The sequence below is a fragment of the Sander lucioperca genome, chromosome 23, assembly GCF_008315115.2.
Source record: "Sander lucioperca isolate FBNREF2018 chromosome 23, SLUC_FBN_1.2, whole genome shotgun sequence".
NCBI classification, from domain to species: domain Eukaryota; kingdom Metazoa; phylum Chordata; class Actinopteri; order Perciformes; family Percidae; genus Sander; species Sander lucioperca.
The window spans coordinates 13749017-13772270 of NC_050195.1; the positions used below are offsets into that span (position 1 = coordinate 13749017).

Below are 23254 nucleotides of genomic sequence, written 5' to 3' on the forward strand. Positions count from 1 at the left end.
GGTCATGTACTGCAGTCATTTAAAGTAGCTGTGATAAAACCTCTTCTTAAAAAACCCACTCTCAATCCTGAGGTCTTAGCCAACTATAGACCTATATCTAATCTCCCCTTCCTCTACAAGATCCTTTAGAAGGTAGTCACTAATCAGTTATGTGACTTTCTACATAACAATAGTTTATTTGAGGATTTTCAGTCAGGATTTAGAATACATCATAACACAGAGACGGCAATGGTGAAAATTACAAATTACCTTCTAACTGCTTCAGACAAAGGACTTGGCTCCATACTTGTCTTACTAGATCTTAGTGATGCATTCAACACTAGTGACCATAGCATCCTGTTACAGAGACTGGAATCTTTTATTGGCATTAAAGGAATAGCGCTAAACTGGTTTGAGTCTAATCTATCAAATCGATTGTCGTTTGTTCATGTTAACGATGAATCCTCCAGACACTCTACAGTTATCCGTGGTGTTCCACAAGGCTCGGTACTTGGACCAATTCTATTCACCTTATATATACTTCCTCTAGGCCAGGGGTCATCAACAAAATTTTTCCAAGGGCCAGAATTTTTCTAAGCAGACACTCTGGGGGCCAGAGTCCTTATGTTTTCTAGCCTTGCAGTTTTCCTTGGATTGGGGTGGCACCTAAATCATGGTTGCAGCTGCTGTGGTCTTGCTCGACGCCCTGCTGTGCCCTACAACGCCCCACTACGCCCCACATCGCCCCGCTATGCCCTGAACTGCTACAACTACTTTTCTAGTCATAGTTCCACTATCTTTATTGTTACTATAACTGCCACTGTTCATCATTCCAACTGCTATAATTATTATGAATCAAATTTCTCCTCTGAATCAGTGTCTGTGTCCAAACCGGCAGCGACAGATGCCGCCCATAAAGAGCCTGGGTCTGGCCGAGGTTTCTGCCTAAAGGAAGTTTTTCCTCACCACTCGAGGTTTCTGCCTAAAAGGAATTTTTTCCAACTGCTTGGTCGTGGGAAATTGTTGGGTCTTTGTAAATTATAGTGTGGTCTAGACCTACTCTATCTGTAAAGTGTCTTGAGATAACTTTTATGATTTGATACTATAAATAAAATTGAAATTGAAATGAAAATTGATTTAGTAAACCAGCATTTCTATCTGTACTTGTACTATGGCACCTGCACGATGCTTACCAGTGATGTTGTATGGTTTTAGCAGGTCTAGCTGTAGGTATGGACTTTGTGTGTTGCTAGTGTGTCCCTCAGGGTTCCGCTGTGGTAGGTCCTTATATTCCTCAGGCTCTGGACTCCAGCCCTGCAGATACATGTTTTGCAGATTACATGTAATGTTAATGTTGCATGTTAAAGACTTGCAAGCGATACTTTCATTAGGACTGTTGTATAAATACAGAGTTGGTGATGTAAAGAGGAAAATACTGTGCATTGACAATATAACACCATGTCATTGAGTCTTTGTCAACCATAGTTATTTGGTTTTAAAGCACTTTCGCATTAATATGTGTCAAGTTGGATATACGGCTTAGTATATACAGCAACCAAAGTGTACAATAAATACAAATAAAACCATTGAAAATGATGATGCAGAAGAAACGAGATTGCAATTCATCTTGAGGTTGGACATAAATGTCTGTACCAAAGTTTATGGCAAGGTGTCAAAACCAAAAGTGTAATACTGCTGCTGACACAAGAGGTAAAGTCAGAGGATCACCAAGGACATTCAGATTCATCCCCAGGAGACCTTGAATGTCTGTGCCAAATGCCATGGTAAAAAAATAAATTGTAAATATTACAGTCTGGAGTGGTCTAGGTACTGACTGACCGACTAACCAACCAACCAACCAACCAACAATGCCATCCCTTGAGCCTTGAACCTTCAGGCCCAGGAGACCATGTTAGCAATGCAGTGGTCAGAGGCAGAAAGAGCACATGACGAGTGTGAAGAGCAGGCATGGTCAGTTAAAAAAAACACCAGAGACACAAAATAACACCCCAAATCCCAGAAAAAAGTACCATAATATGGGCACTTTAAAAACTCAGTTTAAATTTAGTACAAACATATTTTTTTGTAACTAGTGGGGATTTAGCAACGTGACTCGAAGACATTTCACCAGGATGAACAGTATAAAGTCGGGTCGTATTGTATAAATCTATCGGCAAAGTGTACTGTACCTGGAGGTCCCTATGGGGGTCCCACCCATGGAGGCGACCTGCCTCAGGGGGGTGACCAGTCTGCTGTGACGAGGCACTGAAACTGGAGGCTGGGAGAGTCTGAACACCCAGAGGAACCCAACACTCATCTAAACAGAGGAGGAGAGGAGTTGAGATTCCAAGAAAAAAATATGAGTGGAAATAGATAAACCCTTGAATAATAATCATAGATGCTTAATAAAAGCTTATATGCTCTATAGAGCTTATAAAGCTATATACCTGTGAAATGGCATGAGAAAAACACAAACCTCCAGGAGGAAGTGGATATGTTGGAACCAGAGGTGTAGGGTCTTCTGCTGGCTTGGTGGTCATAGTGACAGGGCTTATTGTCACAGGAATGTTGTCAATTCCTTCTACAGAGTAGTTGTAGAATAAAAAGATTAATGTCATAAAACACTCACTTTATTATCGCAATGTTTGCAAGAATGAACTGGACCTTATATCTGGAGTGGCTGCAATTCTCTTGTTAAGGAACTAAATGAGTAGGATCTTTATATAGATTTTGTTTTACTAATCCTCTCTTTTCATCTCATTTTCTTCATCTTCAAAAGCTCTTGGTGCATCTTTAAGTTTATACAAAAGTAAAAATACTACTACTACTACTACTACTACTACAGTTACAAATTCTGGCACAAAACCCTGAACAATTTCTATCAGGTTTGAGATGTTTGACTCCGCAGGTAGTGTTTGATATACTGTTGGGTCTCTTGTTTAGAGTTTTCTTTAGCAGGTACAGTAAATGGTAAAATGTGGGATATGTCTGTAGTCAGAAGAAGAGGGGAGCAAGGGTTCCTCTCTCTGCCCTGGATGAGCAGAGGATTTGAGCTTTTCTTGATACAAGCAACCTTAGAAAAAAGGACATGTGTATGGACAACAAGGAAAATAAAACACTCCCTCCAAGGGGGGGGGGGACAAATAAAAAAGGATTCTTTATATCATTTAATGGGATCAACGTCATCTCTGACATTAATGATCACTCAGTGGCAACATTAGTAACCATGGAATGCAGTAAGTTGTGTATAATGGGTGAATGGAAATACTTTCATTCATCATTAAACAGGAAGACATTTATTTAGTGTAGATAGCAGAACAACGGTTATGATTTTACCTTGGCAGTAACAACACCTGTCTCCCTCTCCAGGCACCAGACTTTGGCCCTGCACAAACAAAAGAACAATCACCATTTGACTCAATCGTACGTGTTGTAGAGTTGCTATGAGACACAATTATGTAGAGGAAAAGCAAAGGCTGCAGAGGAAGCAGAGCTGTGGACAATGGCGGGATAAATTTGGATTGGACTGTTTACATGAGATAAGATTAAAATACAGATGCCTTTAAGCACATATACTCACAAACTCAAATACATATGCAAATGTACCAATGTACTGCATCATATTTCTGTAAGACATGGGCACAGACTCAAGCATATACAGTAAGTGCAGTCACTTGAATAACAACACACACGCACTTATAATCTTACCTGTGGACATCCACTGACAGCGTATGGACAGTAGGGGGAACACTGCACTGTAAGGTTGGGCAGACAGTGACATAACTGGCAGTGGTTTGACCTCCATCTGTCTCCCACAGCATGGGACTGACCCTGGTACTCACACTCATCACAGGGGTCTGTCTGGCACCTACACACACACACACACACACACACACACACACACACACACGCACACAATGTATACATGAGTAATGGAATGCATGTGTGTTTGCTCATAAGTGCATGGTGTTAGACACTAAGACAGTAGTAGTAGTGGAAAAGTCAAGTAGTAGAAACATTAAAAGTAGTTAACAGTCCCATGAGGAAAGGGCTACATACCGGCGGGCTTTCCTGTAAATTCCTCTACACGTTCTCCCATCTCCATGCTTGATGGGGTTGTTTGGGCTGCGAAACGACCACTGGACACTCTGAACACCACAGGGCCCCAAACACTCTCCCCACTCAGACCATGATGACCAGCCACAGTCCACTGAAGTATTACAAAACTCACTGTGTAGGATTGCTCAGACTTTAAGGTAAGAACTATACCCAGTTTGTGGGCAAAAGTCAACTGTGGATTTGATGTTGATCTTGAAATGAAACAACATATTTTGTGTATTTGAAATACTCACCTGAACAGTCTGGGTTAGGCTGGCATCTCTGAGGCCTTCCTCTCTCACAAACACAAATCTCACAGTCCACCTTCATTTGCTGGCCGGGCCAGTAGCGCACACCTGCCACCTCACACACACACTCCTCTGGTAACACACATTGTTGCTTATGGCTCATCACCAGGCCCTCCGGACACCAACAACCTGGAGTTAGGGACAAGTTGATTGTGAGAAAAAGTCTTGTGAGAGAAATGTTGACAATTTTAAAATGGCAAGAAGCAACCATTTATTTTAGAGCACAAGATATTCCAGATTTCTTCTGACTGACCTGAGGAGCAGGGTGCTATTGAATCACAGGTCGTCCCACTGCTGATGTGGGCACAGGACACTGGGCAGGGAGCACAGCTGTGTCTCACCAGCCCAGTGGGACAGCTGGTGTTGGCACATCCATCGTCAGGACAACGCTCTGGAGTAGGACGGGGAAGAAAAGGAGAATAGTTCTTTTTTTTTAAATCGTTTATTCCTTCTTAGCATTCACACTTTCTTTACTACTCTTCAAATTGTTTTGTTCAATTTTTGCATTTTGAAACAGCACTATCATATGAAAAATACATTGCCAACATTTTAAGATTACATCAATTTCTATCAAGAGTTTCTTTTAATAATAATTTCTTTATTCATAAAAATTATACACAGATTGATTTGGTCAAAAAACATCTGTTCTTACTAAAACGGCTATATTTTACCTCTAGTGTCCTGTCCCTTATTATTGTCATTTCTATTCATTCTGAACAGTGTTTTTTAGCCAAGTCAGTATTATTTATTTCAGTTCAACGTTAGTTTACAGACAGCTCTTACTGATTTCCATGGGTAGGTTGGATGGTCCAGGGAGCTGGGAACAGTCTTGGCCTCCATAGCGAGGAGGGATGCAGCCTCTGTGTCTGACCTGCACTCCACCACATCCGCTGGAACAGTTCGACCAGCTCGACCATGGCAGCCACTGACCATCCACTGGAGAAGGGAAACAATTTAGAAACAAATACTGTACATATTATAAACTATGCATCAAGACTTTGAGAATGTTTATTTTTGAAAAAAAATTCTTCTTTTAGCTCATGTCCATCTCCTTACCAGGGCATGTTATGTTAAAGCACTGCTGCCTCTGGAAGTCCTGTCCCCGACAGTGGCGCAGTGGATCTCCTGGAGGGCAGGTTCTCTGCCTGCTCATGGAGCCTGTACCACAGGATGTGCTGCAGGGGCTCCACGGACCCCAGGAGCTCCAGCTTCTACAGTCCTGCTCATCAGTGGGGACTCCAAGTGGTGCTAGTGAGGAGTCTGGGCAATCTACCACACCATTACACACCTAGGTAATAGAGTGGGGTTAGTGAACAGGAATGTATGTGAGGGGGGAAGCCCATTGTTGCTGCTTTTATTCATTTTTAATGTAATATAATTTTAATGCCAACATTTCTTTAACTTAATGAAATAAATGGAATGTTTTCTATAGTGCATACTGATGATGACTAATCAAGATGACTGCTAATTAAAGGTCCCATGTTGTAAAACGTGAGATTTCCATGTCCTTTTTTTATTATAAATCAGGTTGAGTTGCTATATTAATACTGTGAAATCAAAACTCTCAATCCACAGAGAAATGCACACAGCCCGTATCCAGAAACTGTGCCGAGGACTGTAAGGTTGTGATGTCACAACTTCATATAGGTAGAAAGTGCTGCTATAGTGCCGTTACAGTCATTCCCTGGGTGCAATGACGGTGCAGACGCTGTGAGTGTGGATGCGGAAGATCCAAAAAAGCTGACCAATCAAAATAGGCTTTTTTGGGAGGGGGGCTTAAAGTGATGGTTCAGAGTAATTTCACCCTAGGGTCCTTTGCACCATGACCTCGAGCCAAACAACCCCCCATAAGCCTTTTTCCCTTGTTATAACATTGGTCGAGTTAGCGCTATCAGCTGGTTAGTTTAATGCAGGCGCTAATGGATCCAGGTTTGTATCTCGTAAATTACAACACCGAAAAGAGACAAAAAATATTTATTAATTTAATTTTTTAAAGGTAAGTGCTGTAGTACAACTAGCAGGAGACAAGTTATAATTGAGGTAAGTTTGGAGACACTACCTTATTTAATCATTAAATTAATTTCAGTGTTGTAATTTGTAGACGTCCCTAAGCACTCTTACTGCCCGGTAGCAGTAGCAGCAGAGAGCAGAAGCTAGCAGGCAAGTGTTATTTAAATAAACTCCTGGTGTACTTACAAACTTTCCAATCCATCGTTTTATGAGTATATATCCTATTTGTACTACTGTAGAAGTTTGGTATCATTTCGGGCATTATTAGTGGGGTAATTTACGAGATACAAACCTGGGTCCGTTAGTGTCTGCACTAAGCTAACCAGCTGATAACGCTAACTCGCCCAATGTTCGATCCAGTTTAAAAAAGCTTCTGGGGGGTTGTTTGGCTCGAGGTCATGGTGCAAAGGACCCTAGGGTGAAATTACTCCGAACCATCACTTTAAAGAGACAGGTGCGTAAAAGGTGCAGTAGGTAAGCCTTATAAAACTACCTTTCTGTCATATCTGCTGAAACTGACCTTATGTTCCAGTAGAACTACATGAGGCAGGTCATTTAAAAAAAAAACCTGTAGTGCGATTTGCAAAAATCCACCGCTCCCTGTTGAGATGCACCAATCAGGGCCAGGGGGGGTGTCTAACTGTGTGTGAATCACTGCTCATGCACACGCATTCATTCTCCCTTGTGGGGGGAGGGGCTTAGGAGACCGTTTGGGCTTTAGCAGAAAAGGGGGGAGGGACTGAGAAGTTGTCATTGTTCAAATTTTTTGGCTAAGTCCTGGATCTTCACAATCCTACCTACAGCACCTTTAAACGGATCGTTTCAGACAAAGGGTGAATACAGGTATATTCAGACAGACAGTATGAGAAAAATGGAAGCATTTAAACACGTTCTAGTAGAAACCCAAAATACAAATATGAACCTGAAAATGAGCATAATAGGTCCCCTTTAAACCATATAATCATATGTTTTTTGTTTTCTTATTTTTTAAAAGAAAATCATTTTAAGTAAAACATTTTTTTTTAAACAGCAATATGCAATAATTTTAGAAACTTTCTGGACAATATAAAACTGTCTAATTATTTCTAGGCCTTCACCGCCTGTGAGGAAATCCTGTCCAAATACACAAAAGTGCTAGTAGAAGATGATGCAATTATGCAATGCAACAACTGGAACTTCCTCTAACATTATGGTACAAAAGAGCATGTTATCATTTTTCTTACCTATTCAATCACCCACTACTAACTAAATATGTAAAGCTTGGCTTGCTGCTGGAGGATATCATGTCAGTCTTAGACATACCATGTTAAAGGGGACACAGGATCCATCCATACAGGTAAATTCCGGGCAGAGGACAGTGGTGTTCCTACTGTCAGGTGGCACTGGTGAGACGGTTTTATCTGGACAGAGCAAGATTTCAAAATTATTATTAAACATGTAGGAGATTACAAGATCTGTCACCATCAAATTTTGTGAATATGGTAGACTGGGATGTTCCCTGCCTTCAAATTTCCTTCCTTGATTTCTTCCTCTCTCTATGCTTCCCTTTCTTCATTTCTTCTTTGCTTTCCTTTTGTATTCCCTATCTTCCACTCTTTGAACACAACAATGAACATTTTGTAAGGTTATCTGTAGTCCATGCTCCATCTCTTCAATCTATCCTCGCTTCTATTCTCACCTCTCTCTTCTCCTTATCTCATGAGAACTCACCACACAATAACTCATCCTCGCCATGTGGACAGTCTGGAACGCCGTTGCACACTTGCGACACGTTCACACAGGTGCGGTTGTCACATAGGAAGCTGCCTGGACAGGGAGGTATTCGAGTAGAGCCTAGTATTCAGCGAGAATTATTGTCAGTGTCCATTAACCTGTTGCCTGTTGCCTGATGACATGAATTATTTTTGTTGTCATTTTGCACCTTTCCATTTGTATTAAAATTAACTTACCACAGTTGTCAATACTCTCGTCTGAGGCATCCCTGCAGTGTGGGGTTCCATCACAGAGCTGATGGTAGTCCACACACTGGTCCCCACTAAGACAAGGCACCTGGCCAGGGCCACAGGGGGCGTTACACTCATGCTCATCACTACCATCCATACAGTCTGTTTCCCCATCACAACGCCAGGCCTTAGGCACACACTGCCAACCAGTGGCACAGCTGAACTCATAGGACCTACAAGCTGGAGAAACAGGGGTGTATAAGAGAAACACTAGATACTGAAAGAATATCCTAAACTAAAATTTCTGAATCATGACTATCCTTACCTGGAGTTGGCATAGTTGGGGTGACAGGTGAGGGTGACGGTGTTATGATAACAGTGTAGCAGTTGGTTCTGTTCTCATCCTCTCCACTTGGACAGTCTGTTGTTCCATCACACAACTTTGTGGTGGCAACACATGTACCGTCACTACAGGCAAACTGGTCAGGAGCACAGGTCACTGCTAGTAACAAAAAGGATGACATTTGATCACGGATTTAAACCATGCAGAATGGCTTTGGGAAAAAACACATTTAACTTATAGCCAACACAATTAAATGCTGTATGAATATGTGTACCTTTACTTGGACAGATAGCTTCGTCTGTTCCAGAGGGGCAGTCTCTGTGTCCGTTACACACTCTGTTTGCAGGCACACACAGGTCCCCGGGGCACTGAAACTCCCCTGGTGCACACACACACCTATAAACAGCCAAAACATTTAGATTATGATTACCATTAGTCATTTATTTGATGTAACTTTCTTAAAATATTGTTCAGGGTCTCCGATATTGGTGACCTTCAGGACAAACTCTTCAAAGCATATTCATAAATGTGAGTCCATTTAACCATTGACACTCCCAAATACCAACGTTCAGCAGATCTAAAAAACACACCCCCTCTCATCACTGAGATCCCCACAGTCATCATGTCCATCACAGCGGTGGAGGTAGAGAATGCAACGTCCTCCGGCGCACAGGAATTCCCCCTCATCACACACCACTCCGCAGTCTGGACCAACAAAAGTACAGTTCATCACATAGTAACATACATTCCGTAGAGAAAAGTAATCATGCAAGTACGCCCACATGTAAAAACACAGAAAACAAGACACAATTTACTAAATTGTTTAAATAATGCTGTGCTTGATTAAATTTGCTGACGAAGTACCTTACATGATAAAGTCTGTGAATAACAGTACTTTGCTCATTAGATTTTTTGATAGAGCACCTTTCTTTGATAAAGTCATGTAGACAGTTTTTTGTTTGATAGTTTGTCAATAAAGCTGACTTTGTATAGTGTATATTGCTGGATAGAGTGATAGATTACCTTGCTCATCAGACCCATCAGCGAAACCACAGTCCAGCCGTCCGTCACACACACGGCTGGCTGGCAGGCACTTTCCATTGGCGCACTGAAACTCCCCCGGTGGGCACAGGGGGATGGGGGTGGCAGGTCCGCAGAACTCTTCATCTGATTGGTCACCACAGTCTGGGTGGCCATCACAACGCAGAGCCAGGTTCAAACATGGTCCGCTGTAGAGATTCGGGTCAATTCACTTTATTCACTACAGGGATTTCATTCTAGCAGCAAAGTGCAAAAAACATTTGGCAATCTGTTGGAAATTAACATGCTGATGTTTAGCATGTAATTTCACATTACCAAGTTAACATTCTGGGTTGTAACTTACATGTAATGTTAAGGTTAAAATAGTAGTGTGATAATATGCTAGCATGCCAACACTTAAATTCTAAACTTTGTTCAACATGCCTGAGCAGAGCCTTTAAAGCCACAGTTAGTAACTTTAAAAAAAAATTGTCACATTTGCAAACTGTCACTATATTTTGATAGTATGGATCAAGATTCTGTTACTGCATTGCCTGTTTTTCGTCTCAAATGTTTTCAGAAACATATACTTAGTGGGCGCCCAGATAGCTCAGTTGTAGATGGCGCCCATATATAGAGGTTTACTCCTCGATGCAGTGGGCCTGGGTTCGACTCTGGCCTGCGGCCCTTTGCTGCATGTCATTCCCCCGTTTCTCTCCCCTTTCATGTCTTCAGCTGTCCTATCAAAATAAAGGCCTAAAATGCCCAAAAAATAATCTTTAAAAAACATATATTTAGTGTACTGTTTAGCTGTTAAATGAGGAAGTTTGCTCCAGACGTTCAGCATAACTTCATGGTTGATTCATCATCGTATTTGATCTTAATTCCCTAGTTACTAGTCTTCCTTAATATATCCACACGTAGAAACTGTGCATGGTGATAAACTAAAGTGAGTTTGGATTCACCTTGGTGTGCTGCTACAGCGGAATTGGTCTGGAGAGCAGGTGGCTGGGCAGATCTCATCTGAACCGTCGCCGCAGTCATTCTCGTTGTCACACACCCACTGGGAGGGGATGCAGCGCCCCCCTGCACAGGTAAACTCTGATTCCAGACAGGGTGGGGGGGCAGGAGGGCAAGCCACACCTTTACACTGCCACACACCATCCTCACAGGAACTGGACACACAAAGGCAAAGAAACCCCTCTGACTTCAATTTTGATTGTTATAGGAAAGGGAGTGGAATATACATTCATAAGCATTTAATTTGACTGACCAGTTTTGGCAGTGTTGAGTGATGGTAGTTCCAGGTGGAAACATGGAGCCCTCCCACTCACATGGACATTTAATGGGAGCTACACAGCTGTCGCCTGTAAAACAGAAAACACTGACAATTCTTCTAGAGCTTTGCCAGTTGTAAGGCAAGAAAGTTAGTCCTGAGGGTGACTCAAAACAAAAAGAATAATGGGCTCATTAAAATCAAGAGACTTTCTTTTATGCCATCTTGTTTGCAAATTTGACATTTTGCTATGAGGGTAGAATGGTGGCAATGTTCATGGTGTGTCCAAAACAAAAAAGGTTCATCTGCTAGGAAGCATGGAAGTGTTCAGTGGATTCTGATCCATTATGTTTTGATGTTCTGGCCTATTGGTGGTGCCAGAGAAAATATCAAGGAGTCACCAAAATTCATCCTCTGGAAATTATGTATATACACATTGACAATTTCAAGGAAAACCTACTTTTAGTTTTGCAGATACCTTGTCATGGTCTAAGGCCGCGATCAGACTGCCTGCGTCGGCCATCAGACAGTCCGGCAAAAACGCAGGTCTATCCATTCATTTTGAAAGGGTGTAGTGCGTTTAGGTAAAAAAAAATGCAGCGGACCTGGGGGGAAAAGTTGAAACTGACTCAACTTTTGGATGCAACCCCACGTTACGCTGCGCTGGCCAATCATGTAATTGGAGATCAGACTTGTCGGTGTGTTTTGAGCTATGGTTTGAGGCGGTGTAAGAATCTCATACAGTATAGTCTCGCTTTCTCCACAGCGCTGCGGAGGAAGGTCTGGCTAGTCCACACAGCATTCTGCAATGGGAGAAAAACGTGCTCTGGTTTATTGGCATTTCTTTAAACTAGGGCTATCAAACGATTCCTTTTTTTTAAATCGCAATTAATCGTTGAATTTCTATAGTTAATTGCGATTAATCGCATATATTATCACATGATTAAAATTCTATTATTTTGCATTTCAGAACAGTTTTTAAGTACATATTAACAATGGAAAGCAATTCTTACCAGTGTATCTTGATTGGGAATCAAATTAATGCAAAGAAAGTGACTTTATGAACTTTACTTTAAGATTTGTATTTGTAATTATTTATTTAATGTAAACTAAAGAAAAATGTGTGAATCTGTCATTATTGCACAATTCCTCCAAGTACCTAACTAAAAAACAGTAACTGACTGTAGTCATTTTTTTGGATTTGGTTTCATCCACAGGTCGGCAAGTAGCACTCTCCAAAATAGTGCTTTGCCTGAGTGGGTAGCATGCTAGTGGGTAGCATCAACCTGAGTCACGTTAATTAGCTCGTAGGTGGTAGCTCAAGCTTGACGTGCTTCTGTGATATTTTAATTCGGCTTTACACAATGTGCATGTGGCTTTCGACTTGTCTACGAGCCATCCGGGAGTTTTGGAAAATAAAAAGCGACATTCAGAACTGTGTTGCTGCTGTCTTTCTCCATCATGCCTGCAGCCTGCAGCAGGAGGAAGTATCGCAGCTTGATGATGAGTAATGGTGCTGCAAAGGGTCAAAATAGTAGCCTGTTAGGCACGACGCGAAGCCGAGTGAAGTGTAAAATAAATTAATAAATGAACGCGTTATGCTCGGCCCTTAATCGCATCGCGATTAACGCGTTAATGCTGACAGCCCTACTTTAAACAAATCACAATCGTCTTGGGCGGTGCTAAGCGCCGGACGGAGCCACGGTGCTGCTGCTAAATAGCCTCGGGAAGGAACTTGTTTTGGTGGAACGTGTACATTCAAAAGTATTTTTAGGCGTGCAAGAGAAAACTCAGATTGGACAGATAGTCTAGCTAGCTGTCTGGATTTACCCTGCAGAGATCTGAGGAGCAGTTAACCATAGTCCTCACAAATATACTGGTAAATTTCAAATTCCAACAAAAAGAAAGCGGAAGGTAACGGGCATCCAGCCGAAAGGAGTGACATCCGGTGGAATTTCCGACAGCAACGGAGCAATCCTGGAAGTGGAACATCATGGCTATATACTACTTACAGGAAACAGGAAACATCACTGCCTTTATCGCTGCTATAAGAAACACTGAGGGTAAAAAACGAAACACAAGCACCAAACCTCCTGGGAGTTTGTGTAATAGCTGAATGTTTCCTGCAACAACAAATCACTCTCTATATCTCACTCGTCTATTTTCTTTCTCTCTCTCTCCTTTGAAACAAAGCTGCCTTCAAGTGCAGTCGGAAATGTTGATATCTATAAATAATCTGATGGAAAACCGTAACCGTGAAATATAAAGTCTATTTGTGCTTTGTTGGGGTTTTAAAGAACATAACAGGACGTCAAACAAATTGGCCATTTCATTGACAATCAGGATTAGTTTGGTAAATCTGGCTTACCGTGTCGGACCGTGCTAGCAGGGCAGAAGCAGCCCTCCACACAGGACAAGGCGCCACACTGGGTGTGTGGACTCTGCTGAACACTGGGACATGATGGAGCGCAAGCCGGACCACAGGGATCATACACCATCCCATTCTCACATTGCAGAGCTGCAGTGAATAAAGGAAACAGAGACTATAAAATAAAAAATACAGCAAGACCGGGTTAGAAAACAAAGGTTACAGAAAAACAGGAGTAAAGGTGCACGTGCTGAAGATTGACTGTGTGAGTGTGGGCGTGTGTGGGCATTGCGAGTCTTTGACATACGACAGAGCTCTTGGGACCTCCAGCGGATGTAAACCCCTCTGCGGTTACACTCTTCAGCATAGGCAGCAATGGCTGTACAGAGACACTCACAGTCCCCACCTGAGTCACAGCTACAACACACACACACACAAATGAATGATGTTTGATGATAAAATATGAACATTACATACTTTCTATTCAAGATAACCCTGTACACTTTTAACCACCAGAAGCAATGTTTTGATGCTCAAATATATAACTGTTTGTGTACAAGCACACTTATGAAGAAGCACATATGAAGAAGCACATGCATGCTCATGCACGAGAAGATGGAGAAAAACACATTTCTGCTGATTGAAGGGCAGTTATGCATATTCCCAGTTGGTGGCAGAAATGGACCACAAATGTTACCAATATATTAATAAACAGAAGAAGAGGCATCCCATTTTGAAACTTAACAAAGTATGTTTTAAAACATTAGAAAACAAATTAATTCAACATGTTTTTTAGAATTTTAAAAAGGTACACATCTCTTCCGACTACACCTCGGATAAACATGAATATATATATATATATATTTCTTGAAGCTGCACTTTCATATGGCTCTTTGTAGTTTTGCTTATTTAAAGCTAATGTACTTGCACTTACTACTTGTTGTCTGGAGTTTGCACCTTCAGGGTTGAAAGCACTTAATTGGAAGTCGCTTTGGATAAAAGCATCAGCTAAATGACATGTAATGTAATGTAATAATGTGTAGGATCTTCCTAAAAACAATGTATAGACCCGTACAACAATAATCCCTCTTATGACGTACTAGAAGTGTTTAAAGGTGTCTGTATCTGGAGAGACCCTGCCCTCTGCCAGTATTTGCTCTTTTCTTATTATTTTGTTGTACGTGGGACGTTTATGGGCGTCAGCAGAGAGCCTACAGGCCCCAAGTGGGCGTGTATCCCCCAGCAAATAACAGTGTGCAGGGTCTGATACCGACGCACAAGTCACCCAGAGGAGACCTTTGCTTTGCGCTGTCGGTCGGTGTGTCTGTTTATCTGACACACACACACACACACATGAAAGAAAGCCATTTATTTCCACTGAAGCATCATGCATAGAGCACAGATACTGTACATAGTAGAGTCCATATTTTCAAAAGATAATTTCGAGAAACTGTAGTAGGGTGTAGATTAGCACTGTCACTCACCCACAAGCATCAAAGACACACCAGTCATAATACTGCTGGAAGGGCACTTCAGGGTGGCACTGAGAAAAGAGCTCCTGAGTCAGTACGGCACACCTCTTTCTGGCCCAGGTCACCCTGTGGGGGTTCAGCTGAACAACACAAGGAGAGAGAAGTTAGTTTTCTTTGGCATGTGTGTGTATGAGAAAGAGGGAGCAAAAGATAGTTCATCATCAAAACTGAGTTTGCAACAATGTGTCTGTATTGAACTTACAGCACAAGGGTCTCGGAGGTCCTGGTCTGCCACGTCAGGGCAGGAGGGGCTGACCTTCCAGGAGTTACCAAACAGCTCTGCTGTAGACTCCACAATACCCTGCCGTGTAGTAAAGTCATTCTCGGTGTCCCCATCAAAGTTACCGCACAGGCCCCCGACCCGACCCCGCAGGTGGGCTTCCAGACGCACATATACACGCATACCTGAAGACAACATGTGGAATGCCAACAACATTACCACTGATTTGTTAACGTTAACGTATTTAACGTCAAGTTAAATAACCTCAAAGCATTTACAGCCTCAGACATATGCTTGGAGAACTATTTGTCTCTCCAATACATTTCTACAATAAAAATGGCTTATCTATAGAAAATTTATATTTTGGCAATAATAAGAAAGCCATATAAGGATTAATGAATAAGTAAAAAAAATAAAATGCCTCACAGTTGTATGCCTCCGCCACCAACCAATCAAGTTGCAGTTTACATCCATGTGATTTTAATACAATATGTAGTGAAGGAATTTGATAAAAAGGTATTAGCGTATTTTTTTTGGCGAAATTTAAGTTTTCAATATATTTAACTTATACCATTCCAGTGAATAATTTCCAGTGAGAAACATGCTGTCTTAATTTTTTGCAGACGAGTACAGAGGGCTGATAGTGAGCTTTGTCACGTTGTGCGACGACAATCACCTGAAGCGCAATATCAGCAAACCCAATGAGCTGCTGGTGAACTACCAGAGGAACAGGATAAAACACAACGTCGTAGGCATGACAGTAGACAATGCTACAAATTCTAAAATGTGGATGCTTCACACACATCTTCAACCTGGCAGCACAGAAGAGCTATACAATTGACATCGTTTCAATGTGGGCCCTCAAGATTAGTGTCACTAATTCAGTTTCCGACCAAATGTGAAATATGATCACGGTCAATCTCCCTTCTATTCCTGAGTTATGGCGTTGAATAATGACTAGAAAAGTGTTTTTGCAGAACATTGTGATATCACAGTGAAGTTCACCTTTGACCTTTTGGATATAAACTGTCATCACTTCATAATTTTTGCCATTTGTGTGAAATGTTGTCATAATTTGCATATGAATTCTTGAGTTATGGCCATTCATGTGTTTTGTAATGTTACAGTGACCTTGAACTTTGACCTTAGACCAGCAAATTCTAATCAGTTCATCCTTGAGTACAGGTGGATGTCTGTGCCAAATTTGAAAAAAAACTCCCTCAAGGCCTTGAGATATCCCATTAGCAAAAATGGGATGGACATTCGGACGGACGAGCAGACCGAAGGCATAATGCTTCCGGCCATGGCGCGGAGGCATAAAAACAACATCCACAAACAAATGACTAGAAAGACACATGACACTGAGCATGAAAAGGTTTAGTGAGAGATGATTTAAGGTTGTAGAAGTTGATGTGTGTGTATCTTACCTCCATCCCATAGCAGAGTGACCCCCAGTTGGGAGGAAAGGGAGACAAACAGGCCGACTCTTTCCAAAGTCAGACCACTGCCATTGTAAGACTTTGGCAGACTAACTGGCATCCCATTTACTGTCACAGCTTTACCTGAAGGAGAGAGACAATACAGCTTACCTCCTATTACTTCCTACCATCATCTTCTGTTTCCCCTATCACACCACCTACCTCTCAGCAGATGTATGACGGTATTTCCCAGGCTGAGGGTGACCGACTTTGTACAGGTGACGCCAGTGCTCCCACATGGCACATTTTCTGCAATTACACTGAACAAACCACTGCTCTCCCTTGCCAGCACGTATTGGCAGTCGCCCAGGAAAGAGTAACAGCGGCCGTCGAATGTCACATAGTGCGGGTCACCTGTTGCCACACACACACCGGCACAGGCGGACTTGCTGCAGTGCCAGCGGCGCTCCTTACAAACACTGCAGGAATGAATGAAGTATAGTTAAGATACTGTAATTAAATGTTAAAGGGGTGTGGTGCAATGAGATAACTGCATATATTACCATGTGTTACAGTCTTTGGTGATGGTGTCGTTGCTGTAATAAAGTTGACCATTATGGTGACATGGGCACTCATCTGGCAGAACACATTGATCCCCCTGAGGTAAACCGGGGAAGACATGATGTGCATTAGTCAAAACACAGCCATAAGGGGTCATCACATTAGGGGTCTATCATCTGTGTTCACTAATTAATCAGACACAAATCAACCCTATATAATGTCTTATCCATGGTGTTCAACAGCAATGGTGCGATAAATGAGCTGACATTCAGGCATACTGTAGTCCCAACTCATTTCTTGTGTAATCTTGAGGGTTTGCATGAGACAAAATTCATTCCCCTAGACATGTGTCCGTTTGGCTGTAATACTCTAGCCTCGTAAGACCTTCCTGATCTGGGGAGCTCCAGTTTTCCACTCGCAGATCAGTCTGGCATCTTGAGATAGAGAAAACTTGCAGCCATTCGCCAAACGACCGACCAATCAGCGTTGGTTTTGAGGCGGGTTTAGGTTAGAGATGTTCCGATACCAATACCAGAACCGGTATCGGCTCCGATACTGCCTGAAACGCTGGTATCGGTAAGTACTGGAGTTTATGCACCAATCCGATACCACGCAATAAAGCCCTAAAGAAAATCTACGTTAAAGTAGTTTATTTATGTTCTTTTTCCATTATAACTGACTGTCAAACTGCATAATAAAAGAAAGTTCTGTGGCATTCATTGTTTGTGTTTGTTCATGTTTCACAAAGAGTTTAACCTGAGCCAGACCGACAACAAAGATAGAAATCATATCACATCCATACAGGGATACTAGTATACAGTTGTTAAAACATAATCAAATATATGACACACTGGTATCAGATCAGTACTCGGTATCGGCCGATACACAAGTTCAGGTATCAGAATCGGTATCGGGAAGCAAAAAATGGTATCAGACCATCTCTAGTTTAGGTGTGACGCAACGAGAAGCGACTGTTCAGTCTAAACAACATGGCGGCTTCCACGGAAGAGATGAGCGTAGCTATCGCGCAAGTTTTATCCGAATTAGAAAGTATTCCTTCATTGAAAGAAGAGCAAAAAACGAGGCTTTTCTCGGAGGAAAATATGTTTTTGCTCTTCTCCCGACTGGTTTCGGCAAGAGTTTGATATATCAACTGGCTCTGCTAGTCGTGAAGAAAATTAGCCTTGTGAGACCGTCCTGATCTCGCGAGCTATCTGGCGGAGTCAGGTTAGTGATAGACAGATGGTTTATCCAATCAGCTAACTACTAGCTAGTAGTATTTTCGCCCCTTCCCAAAAGTTCTTCAACGGAAAGTTCCCAGATGGATATGCCGAGCAAATGCGAAGCAATCCATCTGGCCGAGTCAGGTTAGTAATACTCCTCCTGCAGCGTGAAACGCCCCCTAAAAAACTACATTTAAGCTTATGATGTAATGACACATGTCATAATTAACAAAGCTAAATGGACCAGAAAAATTTAAACTGAAGGTACAAAAGTATTTACTTCTATTTAACTCAAAAGAATCCTGTGCATTCAGTACAATGATAGTTGACATCCAAATATACCTGTCAGTTATTACTCAAAATATAACCTTTCAAACACTTAACGTTATAGTGTAAACCTGCTCTTTTATTATTATAACAGTAGATTAAATGTCACTGATGGAAGGTGTCACTTGTATTGTTATAGACAAACCAAAACCCTGCAGAGAAATTATCACCACTAACATCATAAATCACGCTGTGATAAGACAGTAGTCAGTTTACGTTAGCGTCTAGCGCCTTAAGTCGCCTTAAGTCGCCTTAAGTCGCCTAGTCTTTTAGCTTAGGCTAGGGTGACCAGACGTCCCCGGTTTCGGTGACCTGTCCCCGGCTGGAGCTGTCCCCAGAAATGTCCCCGGTTTTCCCTGTGACTGACAGACCCGAAATTGGAATGAAATAGTGGTGCACCCTACACACACAGGCTCAAGACAGCCAGAGCAAGCCTCAGAGCTCAGATATGTTCTAGAATGCCCATTTTACGATTTTACGGCCCATTTTTTTGTTTTAAAAAAGGATCTTACTCTTTAACAGAAATCCTTTCCATAATGTTGTCAGACACTTAGAATATTAATTTGAGCCTGTCAGCGGCAAAACGACCACTTTTATAACGTAAACAAGCTGGACAATTGACATCCTATTAACTTACATTGTAGCATGTTTCTGCAGCGACCTCGTTTAATACTGGACCAATGTCAAAGGAAAATATTTCCTCAATAGTTTTAATTGTATCTGATACTCAATGAGCTGTTGCAGAAACATGCCCAGCCTGAAGCAATAAAGCAGAAGCTGTCAGATAAATGTAGTGCAGTAAATATTACAACATTTCCCTCTGAGGTGAGACTCAGCCAAAGGGCCAAAATTATAATGTATTCTCATGTAAACTATTTAGTCAGCACAGATATTTTTGTTAATTGCTTAGCCAGTGTATCCCACCATAATGGTTATTATATTGCCAGATACCAGAAATTTACAAATGAACACAATATAATAAATAAAAAAATAATGAATACATATTTCTACTGGTATGCTTCCTAGTGACATTAATGGAAAAATATGAAGAAAAAACTATTCCACCTGTGTGTGCATGGTTATAATTCTGAAGTGCAAAATAGTTCAGGCTACAGCACAAATATTTCCATCTATATGTAACGGAGCAGAATATACTTGGTTTAATTATGGCAAAAGTGGGGGCAACAGGAACAGTTGCAACAGAAGCAACACGAATTTAGTGTTTTGGTGTGTTTTGATGTGGCCTGCATTGTTGTAAAAACTTAATTTGAATTATGTTGGGCACTTATCATTCTTTTTCTGCCAGTTACAGATAGGCCTAGTTTAATCTGGCTGGTGGAGCCTGCTAACAGACCATGCAACTGTAAGTACTCTTAATACTCCACAGATAGTTCATAATGGATTAGAGAAGAGAAAACAAGATGTTTTACATTTTCCTTACAGGAGGATGATGAAGACACATTGTCAGCTGCCACAATGGAAGATACAGAGAGGCCTATTGAGGTATACACCTTACATCTAACAGTCTAACTGATGGTGTACCTTGATAAAACTTGCACCTTATTTTTTACACTTTACACAAAGCAATGCTGGGGATTACGAGGAAAAGGGGCTATCCAATTCCACAGCCTAACTTGGCTCTCTAAGATGTTTAGCATTTTCCCATGACTTACAATAAAATTAAAAAGGCCTGGCACTGTGAAATTCTTTGTGTATATATATATATATATATATAGATAGATATATATATATATATAGTTCCCTGTAAAACAGCTGTACAAGGTGTACTTGGAGAAAAAGATTTTTTTTAAAAGGTGATCTTGCTGCAGATGAAAAAGACAGAATTTGAAATACAACTGCTAGAACATCAGTTAAAGGAGGGTGAGGTGGATGATTTTACTTGTTTCAACAACATGACAAATATTAAGTACTGCATTTGTACTTGTAGGATAGCCTATATATTCATAAAAAGACTTCATAAAAAAGTCACACTTTTTTTAACACAAGGAGGTAGATTATAGACTATATAGACTATAACACATTGGGTTATAAGGGGGAAAGAAACTCTGGGTTAGTTGGAAAAAAAAACTGCTAGCGAGCAGGTTAGGATCAGAGTATGTTGCCATAGTAACTGACTCAGAGTTAAGCTGAACTGGCTTTGTGAAACTGCAAATCCAGAGTTTGCGTCAACTAACTCTGAGTTTTCACGCTTTTTGAAATGGGGCCCCAATGTAACGCGAATGTCTGTTGAATGTGTGAGCAACTGTTTGTTTACTACTTTAATGGCTTTATCTGTCTAGTGATAGTATGTCAATTTTGTGTTTTCAGCTTCTCTGCTGCCACACGTGGCTAAATGAAAGAATACATGCAGGTTTGATCAAATAACTAGGAACTTTTTCATTGAAGATATTTAGGTTTAGCTTTACCAGTTGCTGGCTCCTGGTATTGTGCGTATGCTAGCTCACTGTATGGTTTACTCGAAAACTGCAATTGAACAGAGCCTTGTTAAATGTATTAACTACACCTGTGCTTTGCCTACTATGGCAAGTCAAAATGTCTTCTGTGAAAAAGGTTTGTAGTCAACATTTGATATCTTTCACAAAAACATATCATTCATCCCATATCCGATTAGAGACCAAAATTTAAGTTTTCACTCACTAGTAGCACAGTTCCTCGGGGACAGACACAGCCAGACAGGGGCTCTCTGCAGCTCGGCAGTGGAACACTGGACTCCGACTGTTGGCCAGGAGGGTCCAGGCTGGAGCAGGTGAGGAGGCAGGAGCGTGGAGAGTAGACCAGAGAGCCTGGACACTGGTTCACCTCCTCACAGTGCTCCTCAGTGCAGTTAAACTGCCCTTGCTCACACACACTGTGAAGGGAGAGGAGAAAGAGAGCAGAATAAGAGCTGTCATTGACTGAAAGAAATTAATTGTATGTCAGGTGGCATGAAAGGCTATTAAAGCTTAATGACTGTTTTAGCAAAAATCATGTTTGTATTTCAACAGTAGTGGATAAATAAAACAAAGTTGAGCATGATACTGAATCTCTGCTGCCTCAAGAAGAGTTCACTTTGGATCATTCAAGTTTCACTTTACACGTATTACATTCTAAAAAGCAGATGTAACTGTATGTGGATCTACATTGGCTTTTGCACTATATATATTCACTGAGTACCAATACTTATCAGTCTGGTGTACACTTGCGTAGACTTGTTGACTCTGCTGCTATTCATCACAACAGTGTCACTTCATCAGCACCACTCACTTTATCAAGTCATTTTGTCTCCAAATACTCTTATATAGTCTCTATTTTTCCTTCTATTTTATAGTAGTTTATGTGCCTCTTTTATTTATTTCTGTTACTTTCTATACTATCTGTATTAATTTCTGTTGTACTGCTGCAACAACCGAATTGCCCCACTGGTGATCAATAAAGGTTTATCTTATCTCATCTAAAATGACATAAGACAGCAAAAAAATGTACTATGAGGTGTGATGAAAACCATTTCACTGGAGTCAACAGCCAAGGCTTGTCATTGAAGTTTCCTCATAGCAATGAATCAGGTCAAGGGACAGTGACAGCCAATCTCAGCAGTTTCAACACAGTGAAAATGAGTAATGCAAAGAGAAAAAATTAATAAGTAACTTTCTAACACTACTACTTTGTTAGTAAGTTATTGAGTGATGATCAATGTGGTTAGTGAAAAGATGCAATGACATCAACCTTTCCTGTATCCGGGAGCAGGAGCAGAGAGGTTTCATCAGAGTTCTTGCACCATAGGGACTCACTGAGGGATATCATGCTCTCATATACCTATACAGTTTTCCGTTTAAGTCATTCAAACACACATTATTATATAGGGGTGGCAGTAGCTCAGTCCGTAGGGACTTGGGTTGGGAACCGGAGGGTCGCTGGTTGAAGTTCCAGTACGGACCAAAGTACAGAGTGTGGATTGGTAGCTGGAGAGATGCCAGTTCACCTCCTGGGCACTGCCAGGTGCTCTTGAGCAAGGCACCGTACCCCCCCAAACGCTCAGGGCGCTGGTCCAGCACTGGCAGCCCACTCACTCTGACATCTCTCCATTTGTGCATGAATAGGTCCTGAGCATGTGTGTGTGTATTTCAGGCCTGTGTGTAGTGATTTCTAACAAACAGAGTGTAAATTGTAATTTCCCCACTGGGGATCAATAAACAGTATAAATTATATTAAATTATTCACACTCAGTGCAAGGCAATTCTTTAAATAGGGGATACGCTTAAAGCTACTAAGTGTAGACGTTTTATGTGATTATAGCATTCGATTTTACATTACATTACATGTCATTTAGCTGACGCTTTTATCCAAAGCGACTTACAATTGCTACATATCAGAGGTCGCACACCTCTGGATCAGTGTGTCTTGTTCAGGGACACATTGGTTGATGGATCGCAGTGGGAATCGAACCCAGAACTCCCATATCAAAGGCATGTGTCATATCCACTCCGCCATCACCACAAAACACCTAGAAAATACATCCTAACAGGGCAATGGAATGAAATTCAAAAATTCATAATAAAAAAACTATCATGTACCTTTGGGTTAGAGTTATTATAAAACAATAGTACACAAACAGACAGTGATACCTAACC

At 41.3% G+C, this 23254-nt stretch overlaps 1 protein-coding gene across 1 annotated transcript in view; it reads right to left on the reverse strand.

The window, feature by feature from the left end:
• LOC116048944 (SCO-spondin-like) overlaps positions 1 to 23254 on the reverse strand; it is a 147883-nt gene that overhangs the window by 103310 nt on the left and 21319 nt on the right. The window contains exons 19-45 of the mRNA XM_035998115.1: positions 21285 to 21495; positions 17079 to 17173; positions 16738 to 16994; positions 16525 to 16659; positions 15080 to 15282; positions 14830 to 14957; positions 13653 to 13762; positions 13346 to 13495; positions 10975 to 11068; positions 10667 to 10876; positions 9705 to 9910; positions 9272 to 9386; positions 8956 to 9077; positions 8664 to 8837; positions 8345 to 8578; positions 8106 to 8228; positions 7698 to 7795; positions 5442 to 5673; positions 5169 to 5321; positions 4639 to 4776; positions 4332 to 4514; positions 4039 to 4189; positions 3688 to 3847; positions 3316 to 3364; positions 2456 to 2560; positions 2169 to 2296; positions 1173 to 1293 (exon numbers count right to left, since the gene is read on the reverse strand). Coding sequence (XP_035854008.1) covers positions 1173 to 1293; positions 2169 to 2296; positions 2456 to 2560; positions 3316 to 3364; positions 3688 to 3847; positions 4039 to 4189; positions 4332 to 4514; positions 4639 to 4776; positions 5169 to 5321; positions 5442 to 5673; positions 7698 to 7795; positions 8106 to 8228; positions 8345 to 8578; positions 8664 to 8837; positions 8956 to 9077; positions 9272 to 9386; positions 9705 to 9910; positions 10667 to 10876; positions 10975 to 11068; positions 13346 to 13495; positions 13653 to 13762; positions 14830 to 14957; positions 15080 to 15282; positions 16525 to 16659; positions 16738 to 16994; positions 17079 to 17173; positions 21285 to 21495 — 4085 coding nt within the window. The remainder of the gene's footprint in view (positions 1 to 1172; positions 1294 to 2168; positions 2297 to 2455; positions 2561 to 3315; positions 3365 to 3687; positions 3848 to 4038; positions 4190 to 4331; positions 4515 to 4638; positions 4777 to 5168; positions 5322 to 5441; positions 5674 to 7697; positions 7796 to 8105; positions 8229 to 8344; positions 8579 to 8663; positions 8838 to 8955; positions 9078 to 9271; positions 9387 to 9704; positions 9911 to 10666; positions 10877 to 10974; positions 11069 to 13345; positions 13496 to 13652; positions 13763 to 14829; positions 14958 to 15079; positions 15283 to 16524; positions 16660 to 16737; positions 16995 to 17078; positions 17174 to 21284; positions 21496 to 23254) is intronic.